This window comes from Empidonax traillii, unplaced genomic scaffold, assembly GCF_003031625.1.
Source record: "Empidonax traillii isolate 1590-97213 ecotype Southwest subspecies unplaced genomic scaffold, ASM303162v1 scaffold685:size505991, whole genome shotgun sequence".
NCBI classification, from domain to species: domain Eukaryota; kingdom Metazoa; phylum Chordata; class Aves; order Passeriformes; family Tyrannidae; genus Empidonax; species Empidonax traillii.
The window spans coordinates 229,720-243,915 of record NW_020955878.1 but is presented as its reverse complement, the minus strand read 5'-3'; the positions used below and the strand labels follow the sequence as shown (position 1 = coordinate 243,915).

General features: G+C 48.6%; 1 protein-coding gene across 1 annotated transcript in view; it reads left to right on the top strand.

The window, feature by feature from the left end:
- Positions 1-1,426: 1,426 nt before the first annotated feature.
- GAS7 (growth arrest specific 7) overlaps positions 1,427-14,196 on the top strand; it is a 91,590-nt gene continuing 78,820 nt past the window's right edge. The window contains exon 1 of the mRNA XM_027899716.1: positions 1,427-1,652. Within this exon, the coding sequence (XP_027755517.1) occupies positions 1,470-1,652 (183 nt within the window). The 5' untranslated portion in view covers positions 1,427-1,469. The remainder of the gene's footprint in view (positions 1,653-14,196) is intronic.

The window sequence follows — 14,196 nt, the reverse complement described above, 5'->3', positions numbered from 1 at the left end:
ACACAAACACACAGGTACATATCACATCAACAACACACCAGATGTAGCACAGGCACTCAGGTACGTGTGCTCTGCCTTGCAGGTACGCCTCTGTGCACATGCAGAGCTCAAGAACTCTGTGGGTAAGTCTCACAACGTGCACATGTTCTCTTAGACACACAAGGAAGTGTAGTGGGTCAGGCAGCCCACCCTGCAGCAGGTCACACATACATGTCTGCCTGGGATTCATACACACACATCCTGTGCTTATACAGGTATAGGTTACGTACATGCAGTGAGTCAGGTGTGCGTACCTGGACAGACATACACACGTGTTCATACACACCTAAACATGGGACTGGCAAAGAGCAAAATCAGGACATGTGTATGCAGACAGATGTGACTTACCCAGATAAGCACACAAGTCACACACATGCTGCAGAGTGAGGCAGGCAGGCATACCCAGAGCAGGTTGTGCACAGAGTGGGTGTTCATAAACAAAATACACGGAGGACGGTGACTTACACACACGTACGTACAGAAGTGTCTCACTCATGTGCTACAGTCAGACGCACACATGAAGCAAGTTGTGCACTCAACTGAGTGTTGCAAAGACACATGCACTTGAGGGTGTGTCACACACACCCTACATGCTTGAGTGTGTCACACAACGTCTTTCAGGCAAAATGGATTTCACACCCTTGGTTGTGTGTAACAAATGCACAGTGTCTCAGACATACAGAGATGTCTCACACAGACATGAGTCTCTACAAACGCAGTCAGTCTCAGACACAAGGGGTCATAACTGCCGGTGTTACAGACACATGGTGCCTCACTCACCATCTCTCACAGAGAGGAGATGGATACACAATGTCTCACGCGCTTCAGACAGTGTCTCATGGCACCTTTCGTGGACACACGGGTGGTTGTTACAGACATGGTGACTGTCAAACACACGGGTGCCTCTCACAGGCACGTGGGTATCACCAGCGCACCCACGGGGAAGAGCGTCTGTCCCTCACACACAGTGTCCCTCACACACAGTGTCCCTCATAGGCACACAGGTGGCACACAGAGTGGCCCTCGGACAGTGTCTGTCACACACAGACACAGAAGCGCGAGGTTTTTCCCGTGCACTGGCACACACACGGTGTCTCCCCCTTGTCTCTCAGGGTCACCCAGGTCTTCTCTCTCTGTCCCGCCGACACGAATGTCGCACCCGCGGATCGCTCTGCCCACCCGCACCGCCTCTCCTCCCCCTGCTTCCTCCCCCTCACCCCTCCTCCCCCTCCTCCCTCTCTCCTCCTCCCCCTCTCCTCCTCCTCCCGTCCCGCCTCTCCCGCTCCACCCCGAGCCGGCGGTGCCCGTGGGCGCCGGGGCTGCTCCGCTCCCACTGCCCGCGGCCCCGGGCGGAGCGGGGCCCCCGGAGCGGAGCGGCCGGGCCTTCCCGCAGCCCTGCGGGGTGCGGGCAACGGGCGCGTCCCGGCGGGATGTCGGGGACCCGCTGCCAGGCGCTGTACCCCTTCTCCGGGGAGCGGCACCGGCAAGGGCTGCGCTTCGCCGCGGGGGAGCTGATCACGGTGCTGCAGGTGCCAGACGGCGGCTGGTGGGAAGGACAGAAGGAGGACGGGCTGCGAGGCTGGTTCCCGGCCAGCTACGTCCAGCTGCTGGAGGTAGGAGCGGGGCCGGGGCCGGGGCCGGGGCCGCGCCGGGCGGGCGGGGGGGCGGCCCGGGGATGTCCCGGGGGGTGCCGGCAGTGCTGGGGGGCCCTCGCGGCCCACACGGCGCTGCTCCTGGGGACCCCCTCGGCATCGCTGTGCCCTGTGCCCCGGGCAGGTGTCCCGGCTGAGGCTGCTGGGGGGTCTGCGGCGCTCGGAGGAGCAGCCGCCTGCCCGGCCCCGCTCGGGCAGGCAGAGCCTGTGGTACCCGCAGTCGTAGCCGTCAGCAGGGCTCAGGTGCGTGGCGAGCTGCGGGCTGCTCGGGACACTTGGGTTTTCACAATCGCTAAACAACAACAGAAGTCAGTGGCTGCGGTGAGGCAGCCCCTGCCAGTCCCTCACGAGGGCCAAATGCTGGGCAAGTTACACTCCCTCCTCTCTCTCCCCATTCTGCTCCCTTTCATTTCCTTTCACTGAACATCTTATGGCTTCATGTTATGGAAGAGATAATTCAGATATAGAATCATAGAATCACAACATGGTTTGGGTAGGAATGTACTCTAAAGATCATCCCATTACACCCTGCTTACCATGGGCAGGGACATGTTCCACTATCCCAGGTTGCTCCAAGCCCCATCCAACCTGTTCTTGAATCCTTCCAGGGATGGAGCAGCCATAGCTTTTTTGGGCAACCTGTGCCAGGACCTCACCACCCTTACCACCCTCTTTTCCTCATGGGAAAGAATTTCTCTCTAATATCTAATCTAAACCTACCCTTCCTCGGTTCAAAGTCATTCCCCCTTGTCCTGTCACTCCATGCCCCTGTCTGAAGTCCCTCTGCAGCTCTCTTGGAGCCCCTTTAGGTACTGGAAGATGCTCTAAGGTCTCTGTGGAGTCTTCTCCTTCTCTTCTCCCCTCCTGTTGCAGCCGTTTCCCAGCTGGCTGCAGATACCTTGCTACCATACATGTGGCATGGCTCAGGGAGCCCCAGCAGGGTTAGGGTCAGTAGCCCAGACCCAAAGGTCATGGACTTTCTGTCACGATGCTGAGAAGTTCTGTTGGCTTTAGTTGTTTTCAGGGCCCTGACAGTTGGGGTGACAGTTGGATTCCCACCTCAGGACTGCTTGTGCGCCAAGGCAAGAACTGGCACTGGCACATGGCACTGCCATGACCCCCTCAGTCCTTCCCTCAGTGGCTGTGCTCTGTTGTCATTTGGAGGATATGGGTATGGCAGCATCTCCGGGAGCATCTCCGTGCAGTGACTGGGCTGAAGCCATTAGCAGCACAGCCTTTCTCAGGTCAGCTTCTGTTTGTCCTCCAGTTTCCTAAGGACCAGCCTGCTTTGCTTGTATGCAAGGCTGGCAGTGCCCATCCCAGGTTTTCCATGCATACCCTCCAGGGAATCTGAGGGGCAAAAAGCAGAGCCCTGAGCAGAACCTGCCCACCAGTTGCATGTAGAGCAATGTTCTGTAAGCAAAAGATTTTGTGCAAAAGGACATTTTGCCCACAGATCTGGCACTGTCTTTTGGTTTCTCATGTCTGAATAAATTAAAAAAATCTGTGATGTTTCTGTTGATTTCCTGATTGTCATTATTACCTGGACAGACAGGAAAGTAGGAGCAAAAGTTGCCCTCTTAGTGCTACAAGAGTGAGGCCAGGGATTTTCCTGTGCCTCTGAAGCACTCGAGATTTCTTTTGTTAGTTTTGGAATGTGGGAGTCCTTTTGTTTTGCAGTTTTGCCACCTACAAGATCATTTACAGAAATATGTGAATGTTTGTAGTTTCACAAATTGCTAAATATTTGCACATCTAACTAGGAATTTGGGAATTGTTTGAGGCAAAGTGTATCATGAGATGTGACAAACTCAGCTAAGCAAAGACAGGGGGGAATCACTTCTGCAAACACCATAACTTTGTTTTCCTGTCATCTTCTCAGAAATTTGTCTTTCCCTGCTAAAGTCTGAGCAAGTTCCACTGTTCTCAGATCCGTGCCTGCCGTCCCGCAGATGTGCCCTTCTGATCGCTGGCTCATGTACCAGTGAAAACTTTGCAAAGACCAGTTGTCCACACAACCTGGCCTCCTTTCTCTTGAGCAAACCTTCAGGAAGAAGGCAAGAAAGAGGGCAAGTGCTAAGTATGTTCGCTCTGGCATGTTTTCCTTTACTTCAGAGATGGTACCTAATAAGGCTATAAGCCAGAGTTAATAAATATGTCAAATGAGAGTTAATAACCAAATTGACCAAATTTATGGGATCACAGGTACTTGGCACACGTCACGGCAGATCACAGGTACCTGGCATACAGAAGAAGGAAGCTCTGTGTGTGTCTGTCATGGTTCTGTGCAGGCCTTCTCCATGTGTACAGATGGCCTTTCCCTTGTGTGCAGGTATGCAGCTTCCTCAAGACTTGATCCAGCTGAAAGACATCACAATAGAAATACTGTTCTTCTCTGTTCCCTGATCCAAGTCCCTGCCCAGTCACATTGACATTGGAGCTGGCTTCAGGGAGGTGGTGACAGTGCATGTTCAGATGGGGCCATGGCCATGAGTCTCCTTTCTGTACCAGCCAGCCCTTGCATTGGCTTTGGGTGGCTCTGGCCCTTCAGGAAGGTTCAATGCTACATCCTGAGCTGAACTTAACCACATGTTGTTGAAAGAGGAAGATGTTACTCCCTCAGTCTGTCCCACCCTCATTTCCCCATGCCCAGTTCACTGCAGAAGGTGCCTGTGCTCTCTCTGGAGACCTGTGCTCCTCTTCTCAAAGGAGAACTGGCTGCATTTTCTGCCACAGCAGCGATTGAATGTGGCTTGTGGCATTGTCAGAGGTATGCCAGGGCTGCCAGTGTTTGCCCTACATGGCATACACCCTTTCTACTCTCAACAAAGTCTGTTGAGTGGCTGGGAGCTACCAAAAGGAGGTGGCCTTCTTCCAGAGCCTTTGTGACTTAGAGTGTGCACTGGGTTTAGACAGAAAGGTTGGATATTCTCATTCATAGGGCTTCACATTTATCAGCACTGGCATCTCCTCTGACAAAGCTGCTCTGAAGTCTGTGCTGAGTTTTGGTCCTGAGCTGAAAGAGGGAAGTGAGAAAGGTGTGAAGAACAGCAGAGAACAGAATCTCTCCCACCCTCGAGCAGTGGCTCAGCAGCCAGTCTGAGGCGTGCTGGTTCCTGCCGGATGAAGGAGGAGAAATGACTGTTCCTGATGCTATCACTGATTTGGGAGGAACCTGGTGCACCAAACAGCACCTGCGTCTCCTCACAGGCAGCCAGGTTTTGGAGCTGCCAGCACTGATCATCCAGCTGGCTTCTCTAGGAACTGAGAATGGGGCAGCTCTCCCGCCTCGTGTACTCTCACAATGAGTGGTAGCTCTTGGCTCTTACAAAGAAAACTGGGGTAGGCATGGCTGGTGGGTAACCTGAAGAGGCTGTAATGGCAAATGAAGAGTTGGGCAGCTCTGAGAAAACCATGAAGGTGGCTTGCAGGAAACAAAACCCAGTGCCAGCGATGGGTGTTCCTGAGGGCTGTTGCCTTTGCCACCTCCTGAGTTCTCTTGCTAGCAAAAATGTGTTTTCAATTCATTCATCACAGAAGATCAAGAAAAGAACCAAAAATGTTGTAAACGTGGTGCAAGAAAGACGCAGAGAGGTAAAGACACTTGGCATCCTTTGGTTCCTGCTCCTGTGGCTGCTGCAAGCCCAGCGATGGGTTGTAGGAAAACGATGGCTGAAGGTTCATGCTCAGGGCAGTGATGGAACCAATGAGAGCTGGAGGAGCATGTGGTAAGGATGAGCCAGAAATGACATGTCTGTGTGAGCTCTGGAGAGGATACTGTTGTCACAGAGCAAAAGGACCAGCATAAACCAAAAGACTATCAAAAACAGTGAGCAAGGGAGGGTATCAGCTCCATGGTGGTGTTCCGGATGGATTCCCTGAGGCTGGGCTGGTTGGGAGAAGTTGAGGAGGCTGCTGTGGTCTTTTTCACAGAATCACTGGGTTGGAAGGATCTCAGAGATCAGCTAGTCTGTCTTCCCTGGCCATGTCTGTCAGGTTTTTAATATGTGCAAGGGTGGACACCACAACTGTTCTGGATAATGTGTTCCGGTGTTTGACTACCCTCACAGTTTTGTCTTGTGTCCCTCTAAAGGGATTTTTTATGTGTTATCTTGTGCCCATTTAATCCAATTTCACTGGATATCACTGAGAACAGTCAGTCTATGCTTTCTTTAGTGTCCCCCCATAGGATTTTATTCACATTCATAACATCCCTCTCGAGCCTTCTTGTCTTGATGCTAAACAGTCCCAGTTCTTTCAGCCTTTCCTTGTATGACAGATGCTCCAAGTCCCTTAATCATCATTGTGGCCCCTTGCCAGACTCTCTCCAGTATATCCTTGTCTTCCTTGCGTTGGGAAACCAATTAACTCTTTCTTATACTGTTGTGCTCTTGGAGATAGTAGGTCAATGGAGAAATGGTCCCTAACCAGTATTTCCTGAGCATGAGAATTTGTGGACACCAGAGGAATCCTGAAGACTGCTGCCAGATTCAGCTGGTTTTGCTTTGACTGATCTTGGTCTGTGCAAGCTGATCTGCAATGCTGAATCCCATTGAGTAGGTACCATCAGCTTCAACCCTCACCCCCCCTTTGGTGATTAACAGCTATAGCAGCCATGAGATCTGAAAGTCAGGAACTTTCTGACCCTTCCCTCTCTTCTGTGTGCTTTATGTTTTTACCTGACCTTTTGGCCATTTGAACAGAGCCCTACAGGGTCCCTTGGTACCAGACTGTCACAGTCCCAGGTTAAGTAATTGCTCTTCCCAGCCTGCTGCAAGAGGGAGTCTGTGAAGATGAGGCGAGGAGTCAGCACTGCCATGGTGAACACTGGTGTAGAGCCAGTGGAGTGTGGTGTGTAACACACTGAGGGATTTCTTGACAGCTCATGCTTCCTACCCCAAGACTGGCTGCCTCCTCACCCCACCTGCATCAGAGATGCTTGAGATGATGATGAGTGCAGAAGATCCAAACCTAAGAGCAACCTAGGACAAGACTCAGTTGTTTCAGTGTGTGACAACCTTTATGGGCAACACAGATGTCAAGAGAGTGAGGTGGTGTTAGTCCTCAGGGGTGTGTATTACAGGAGGACCAGCATGGGACCCTCTGGAGAAATCTCTGTTGCGTCTGCCTTTTCTAGACAAGTGATTTTTGGAGGGCTGGGGAGATGTGTCATTCAGTCACATTTGCAAGTAGTTTGTTTTAAATCTATTTTGGGTCTTGCTTTTTGTATTTGTAGTTAGCTAGAAATCACTTACATAAGCAGCAGCAGCAACACATGCAAATTTGCTGGAAATTGTCAGCACTTTTTATAGCTTCAGTCATCCCACAGATGTAAGTCTCTGTATGAAGCACAGCGTGCGCTTCCAGCATGGACGGAGGTGGCTTTGGAATCTGACTGGACAAGCTGGACTGAGTAGGACTGCAAGCTGCCACTGATCTTGTCTGCATTTTACACAGCTTGATTTACCAGAACTGTGAGGCCCTTAGGAAGGTATGAACTGTGCCCTTCTCCCTGGGCCATTCTTCAGCTGCAAGTGTTCACTGCTGTGTAATACTTGGGGGGTGATGCTCCTCACCTAATCCAGCCTGGGACAGCTGCCACATGCACACGCAGATGTGCAAACATTTGAGCCTGGAGGTTGTGGCACATCCAGATGCAGGAGGCATGGCCTGCCATATCACAGACTGCTTCCTTCATTGTGCCCTGGGAGACATAGAGAAAAAGGGGGAATACATAGAAATTATAATGCCTCTAATTTATTTTGTAATAGCAGATAATGTGTAGAGGGTTTCTGTGCCTAACTGTATCTTGTCATAAGCTGATAGAATCCAAGGAGACAGTGTCCTTAGGGAGAAACAAGAACCTGCCAGCTGATGAGCAGGGAGAATTCCATTTCATGACAGTATTCTGAACATTTCTGTGAAACACTATGAAGAAACCCCTGTTTTCAGAGAGATTTTTATGTCACCTGAGTGATGGAGCATATTTTCACTAAGAAAAACCCCAAACCATTTTGTCTGAAAATATCCAGCCAGTCCCAGAAACAAGCATTGCTGCCCCGGTGCTGTGGTGGGATGGCTGTGCTGCCATAGCAAGCACTGGAACAGGCAGCTGCTGGAGCTGCTGTCTGCCTTCATGGGAGCTGTATAATGTGGATGATGATACACTTGAAAAGGAGGAGATGTTGGTACCTGTTGCAACAGAGCTTTTCCTGATGATTGTACGAAGGAGAGTAAGGTTGAGTATGGAGGATGCCTGTATCCTCTGCACAGTGATGGTGCTTTGCTTTCTCAGAAGGTTCTTCTACATTCTTGGAGTTTATTATCTCATGCTCTTTCAGTCATCCATCTTCCCACTCAGAAATCACCTTAACATTAAACTCATGGAGAACCACAAAGACCAAGGGGGATGCTTTTTTCTAAGGATACTCCATGGAGGAAGTTATGTTCATATCTGTAGTCTTGTTTAGTGGGAGGGGAATCTGGTGTTTAATCTGGTGGGATGAGGCTGTGGGTGCTGAACCCTTCTTTGTGGCCAGGGAATGCTCACAGTGTTGTCCTCAGGGCCCCTGTTCTGGTGCTACAAGCTGAGCAGTTCAGCTACTCAGATGAGCAACTGCCAGGCTAGAACTGGTGCTCCCTTCCCAGAGATGCTCGTGGCACCATTCTGAGCATCCTGCCTGTTCTGATGCCCCTGAGAGATGGTGCTGAGGAGGAGCATCACTGCCAGGGTACTCCTATCTCCTGCCTGGGGGTGCTTGTGGCACCCTCCTGAGCATTCTGGCCATTTTGCTGCCTCTGAGAGATGGTGCTGGGGCAGCAACCATGGCTGAAGAGGGGATGGCACCTCCCTTGGGTGCAGAAGGATGGTTTTCATTCTTTTGGTGCAGGGATGACTCCCTGAGGAAGGCAGAGGGGGAAATTTGCACTGCTGTAGGTGCAGGCTGCTGTGGGTGTTGTCTCAAGGGAAAGGTGAGGTTTTCAAAGTTCAGTGCTCAAAGGTGCTGAGGGTGGTTTGCTCTGCCTGATTTAACAACAAACCCTTGTCTAAAGTGAGGCATTTGTGAGACAGGAGTTACAGTGAGCATCCTGTGGGATTGCCTTGCAGTTTAATTTCACAGTGTCTTTTTTGTATCTCTGACTTTCTGTAACTGTATTTTTCAGAATATGAAACTTGTGGTCATCTGACCATTGACATTTCTGGCAAATGTGAATGAAATATAAAAGGGAGAGGAAATGATGTTGTGCTGCCAGAAAATCACTCTTCAATCAAGTTTTCTGGGGGAATTTAAAGTCCCAGGAGAATGTGAAGGAGATGTGATGCTGCAGTTCACAATCCCTCTCCTATAAGATTGATGTCTGTTATGTATCTGGTGATAGTTGTCTCAGACTGTTGAAGTTATAGATAGAATATAAAAACTGAATAGTGCTGGAAATAGCCAAAATTTGTGAAGGGAAGGGTCTTACAGATGGTTCTGGCACTTTTTGTGAGCTCTTCTGTCTGCTGCACACGTTGGGGCATTGCAGAAGCTGGACTCATGCATGCTGCAGCTGTAGCAGGTGAGAACAGTCACACTGTTGGCCTTACAGAATTTACACAGGACAGAATTGTTAAAGATGTTTTTTCTTTATCCTTAGCTGAAAGATATCCTTATGGGAGGCTTAAACTGGAGGATCTCTTAGAGCCTGATGGTTACAAAGAGAGTCTGAACACAGTCTCCCTGAAGATGTCTGCCTTCTAATGTGAAAGGTTGAGTTGCTGTGCACCTGCATGGAAAGGGTGCATATAGAGAGACAATGAAAAATGTGGATCATTGACGACTCACTTGAGGATTGCTCAGTTTCCTAAAGAATTCCCAACTCATTCTCAGTCTGCTCTGAATGGGGCACCTCTTCTGTAGAAAAACACACAAGTGATTTCTCCAGTGCTAGGCAAAGGGAATTCTAGTCTCACTTTCCAGCTTGGGTGCAAAATGCACCTTTAGCGCCTTGAGTATTATGCCACAAACATCAAGTGCTGAATGTACTACACAGCACTTTATATGGAATGTAGTTTTAAAAGACACAATAGGAATAATGAGAAGATGCCAGATACTTGTTATTTTCTAAAAATAAAATTTTATTTTGGTGTCCAATATGGAAAATTTGGCTCTGAAACAGGACCAGAAGATTCTGGCAGTTTGGTGGGATTTGTTTTTCTTTACTTACTTCACTTTTACTTTTATGATAATAAATGATCGGGTAGAATTAACTGGTCATTTAACTAACCAGATTAAACCTTTGTTTTATTTTCTATGATTCCTTCCATGATTGCATATGCATATGGAGCCCATTATTATCAGGAATGCACCCTGGTGCTGCATTATCAGAATCTGAAGTGTCTGAGTATGTGCTCAGGACTTGGTTTCGTTACTTCACTGACTGCTGACACCAAGTGCAGTCCCAAAGATAGGACATTCTTCTCTTTTGGAGAAGTCCCACAACAACAGCAGCAAGTATGTGGTGCTGCAGCATTGCAGATAGTATCTGTCTTTGGAAATGCTTGGGACTGTTGCAGTTGTTTTCACTGGGGCCATGCTACAACTTGGGGTCGTGGGAGTTTCTCACGATGCCTGTGGTCATCCTGTTCCTACCCTCAGCAGAGTGTAGGAAGCCAGTCACTGCTGACTTGTGTCTTGGAATATTTGACAAAAGGCACTAATATTTCTGTCTCTGATTTCTGGCACTTCCAGGGAGCACTCATTCTGGGCAACTTCTTCAGCATCCAGCGCTTTTGGGCTGTGCCTCGCTCCCTGAGCACACACAGCAGGTTTGCTGGAAGCTTCCCAAAATCTGGGACTGTGGCATGGTGGCTGCTCCCTGTGTGCTCATTTCAAGTAACCCTGCATGGCTCGTGTTAGCAGGCAGAGACAGAGGACCTGAAAGCAGCATACTGGAATTGGTGGTCCCCATGCTGTGCTTTGCATGTTGTCATCAGTTCATGCCACTTGAAAGTGTCATTGACCATATTTAATTACATGTCACACTCCTTTTATTGGTATGAGCCCCTTAGTGTGCAGAGCAGCATGAAAACAGGGGCAACAGTTTGCTCAGCCACTGTTTTCCAAGAACAATGTTCTTCAATGAGTGTTTGTCTTGAAAAATGTAAGTATGCTTTAGTGTATTTGGAATTTTTTATGTCACACCACTGTGTAAAATATTACCTGTTGAGAGGACAGGGTTGGTATGTGGCAGGGCTGTCAACAGGTTTGCACTGTACCTGCAGAGCCCCTGCAGGAAGGGGTTTGGCATGGGAGAGCCCCTTGCATACCTGCCATACCTGCAGAAGTGCACTTGTGGCTGAGAGGGAGAGCAGGCTGTGTGCTCCCTGGGATATAGACTCCCTGGGATATAGACTCCCTGGCAGCACTGCCTACCATGGTACCTTCTCTGTACCTGACATGGTGACCACCCTTGGGGGCACTCCTTTTGCAGGTGTATGGAATAGCAGAGAAAGCTTTTTGCTTGTACTAGTAATCCAGTTTTCCACATCATGCTATCAAAATAGCTTTTGTATTAGCCTAGTACGTTTGTGGTTTACTTTTTTGCTATCAAATTCCAGAAAGGGGTGCCATGGCTTGTTCAGAATCTGCTACTCTGCATTTTGTAGAACATATCTGGCAGTGGAACAGGCCAGTGTCTTTTCAGATACACCTTTGTCAGCATTTGTGAGCAGTCCCCTCAGTACTCAGTCATCGGTAGAGGCACTTCAGAGTTCATTTAGGCTGACTGACAGATGACTTTGGTCACTGATCTTTGAGCTCCTCAACAGGTGTAGACCCAAAGGTTGAAAAATCTTTCTTTGACATCATTTGAGATCTGTCTGGCACTTTTCCTACATTCGTAGTTGGTATGAGTAGACTGTGCAGACTATTCTTGAGCTACAGGTATTCCCACTGTGATGCTGGCAGCAAAAGCACTGTGGTCTTCCAGTGTGTGTGTTTGAGCACTGAGTTTGTTTATTGCACGGATCTCCCAGGGCTTTCCCAGCTCTATGGCACTTGCAGTGGCCTCCTAGACCTCTGCTGCTGCAGTCCCCAGGAAGAGAATAATTCCAACATTAATTCTTTTGCCTGCTCTCACTTTTTATCCTCCTATGGATCAGTTCTGTGCCTCTCTTCTGCCCTGTAAGTTGGTTTTCCATGGAGGAAAAAACCCTCAGTAGTAGGTAAGTAGAAATAAAAGTCTTGGGAGCACCTGGGATTTTGAGTGGATCAGACCAAGGTCTGTAAGGAAGGTGTGTGAGTTTTCCATGGCTGTTCTACAGAGTGCTCTGATGAGATATTCTATGATTTTAAGCAAAGAAGGGGCGCAGCTGATGGAAAGCTGCAGAGAATCTGCTTAGCCCAGCTGCTGAATGCAGAGCTGGACAGCATTGGTGGTGATGCTTCCAGAGCAGGGGCAATCTGCAAGGCTTTAGCACATCACAGAGAGAAAACGCAGGAGCTCCTCTGGGCTGGATATGCAGCTTGGAGTTGTCAGGCTGTCCCATTAGCACTGAATCTTGGTCTTTGAAATGCCCTCTCACTCTTGGGGAACCCAGCAATGAGAAAAAGAGAGAAAGGAGTGAGTGTGGAGAGGGATAACAACATAATTAAAAGCCCCAAGCTGCTCCTTTGATCTTCTCAGATTTGCCCCTGTCTTTTACTTGGAATCCCGATAAAAACTTCCTTAATATCTGTTAGCTCAGGATTAAATGCAGTCCCTTACTGCACCTGCAGTGTACTTCTGGCAGTTCACCACTGCTCCTGCTCCTCCTTCAGCCAGGGACAGGCCAAGCAGCCCTGAGACTGCTTGAGAAAAATGCAGCAGTGGAATGGGGAGCATGGAAGGGATTAATGTAAATCAGCAACCTGGGCTACAAGAGACTAGCTTTTGTGGAAGACTGAGGGAAAGAACAAGAATCTTTGAGCTGGTGGACATGGTTTGGGACATAAAAAGTACCTGTCGGATTCCAATTATTACCTCCAAATATAATATTTTGCATTTATTACTAGTAGATTTTGTTTCTTGTGTTGTTATCTGTTCTTTGAAGACTTACTGGAGTTCATATAAATAGTCGTGTATAACTTGAACATATATAAAACTCACCTCACTTGCCCTTTCCTGAATTGTCTGAGGAGCGAGTGGCATCATTTGACCTTTGTGGCTGACCTTTGATTTGAGGAAGGCTCACTCTTTTTTGCTTCTGCTCCTTGCCTTCTGGCTTACCTATTTCTTATTTTGCACAGAAATTTTCTCACTTCTTGACTGCTTCTTTTCTTCTGAAAGTCTTCCCAGAAAGGAGTTTATACTTTCATAAGCATGCCTGTGATAGTTGGTGTAACAGGAGGTATCATCAACACTCCCAAGAGTACAGAACACAGATGCTTCTGCCACCATGGCTATAGCATTGCTAATTGAGTGTATTCTGTCATTCTGCTTAGTTTTGCTGTGATCTCTATAAGCAGTTTCAGAACGTTCTTTTAAATTGGCTGGCTGGATCTGCTTTGTCTTCCTGATCCTTTCTAATTCACTTATTTAGCACTTTAGTCATGTTTCCAAAACAAAACCCTGCAGCTGCTGTGTGCCCACATGCTCCTCCTTGAGCCATTGCCACAAAGCCTGACCCACAGTGACAAGCTGGTGCAGCACAGGAGCAGTTCCAGTTGCTACACGACTGAGGTTTGGTCGTAGAAGAGGCAGTGTCAAGATCTGGCAAGATTTTGGTAGTTTGGAGGAGAAAAATGTAGGTGAGGAGTGATGGAGTTTGCAAGGGGTGGCAGCGAATGAAGAATTAACAGAGTTTGGATTTGATACAGATATGGCAGTGCCATGCAGAAATTGCACAGAACAGGAATTGTATTTCCAAGGGGTGAGCCACTGCTTAACTCAGAAGGGAACAGACAGAAACTGGGTTGATGGATGTAGTTTGTTTTGCAGTCCTGGAGAACTGTGTGCAGAATTCAGTTTAAAAATGCTGCTGAGGTCTGTGTGTGCAGCATACGGCTGAGCAGTTCCAGTCCTGCCCATGTAATGAGCTGCCTGAGCAGCAGATTTGCTTCTCCTGTGCCAGCTGCTGTATAATAGGACTAATTCATTACCCAAGGCCAAGTAATCACTCTCAATAGCAAGATTTAGAGGAGAGCCTATGACTTGTCGTATTGCACTGCAACTGCTGATGATCACAATGATAACTGGCACCAGATGAAGACTGGAGTTGAACCTGAGTCTGTTATGGGATGAAGAATAGAACTTCGGGTATTTCCAAAAAGAAATCTTGTGTAAAATATCTATGAGCCCCTTTTGAAAAATAATTTTGCAATGACTCTGAGTCAGTGAGCTCCTTGTGCACAGTTCCTCTAAGCTGCGTTGCCCCAGGGTTGGGGGACTCCCTCAATCCAGCTCCCTCTTGGCCAGCACCATTTACCAAGGCTGAGTATGAATCTTTGGTGAGGGACAAAGCTTTCTCTCAGTGCTTGCCAGA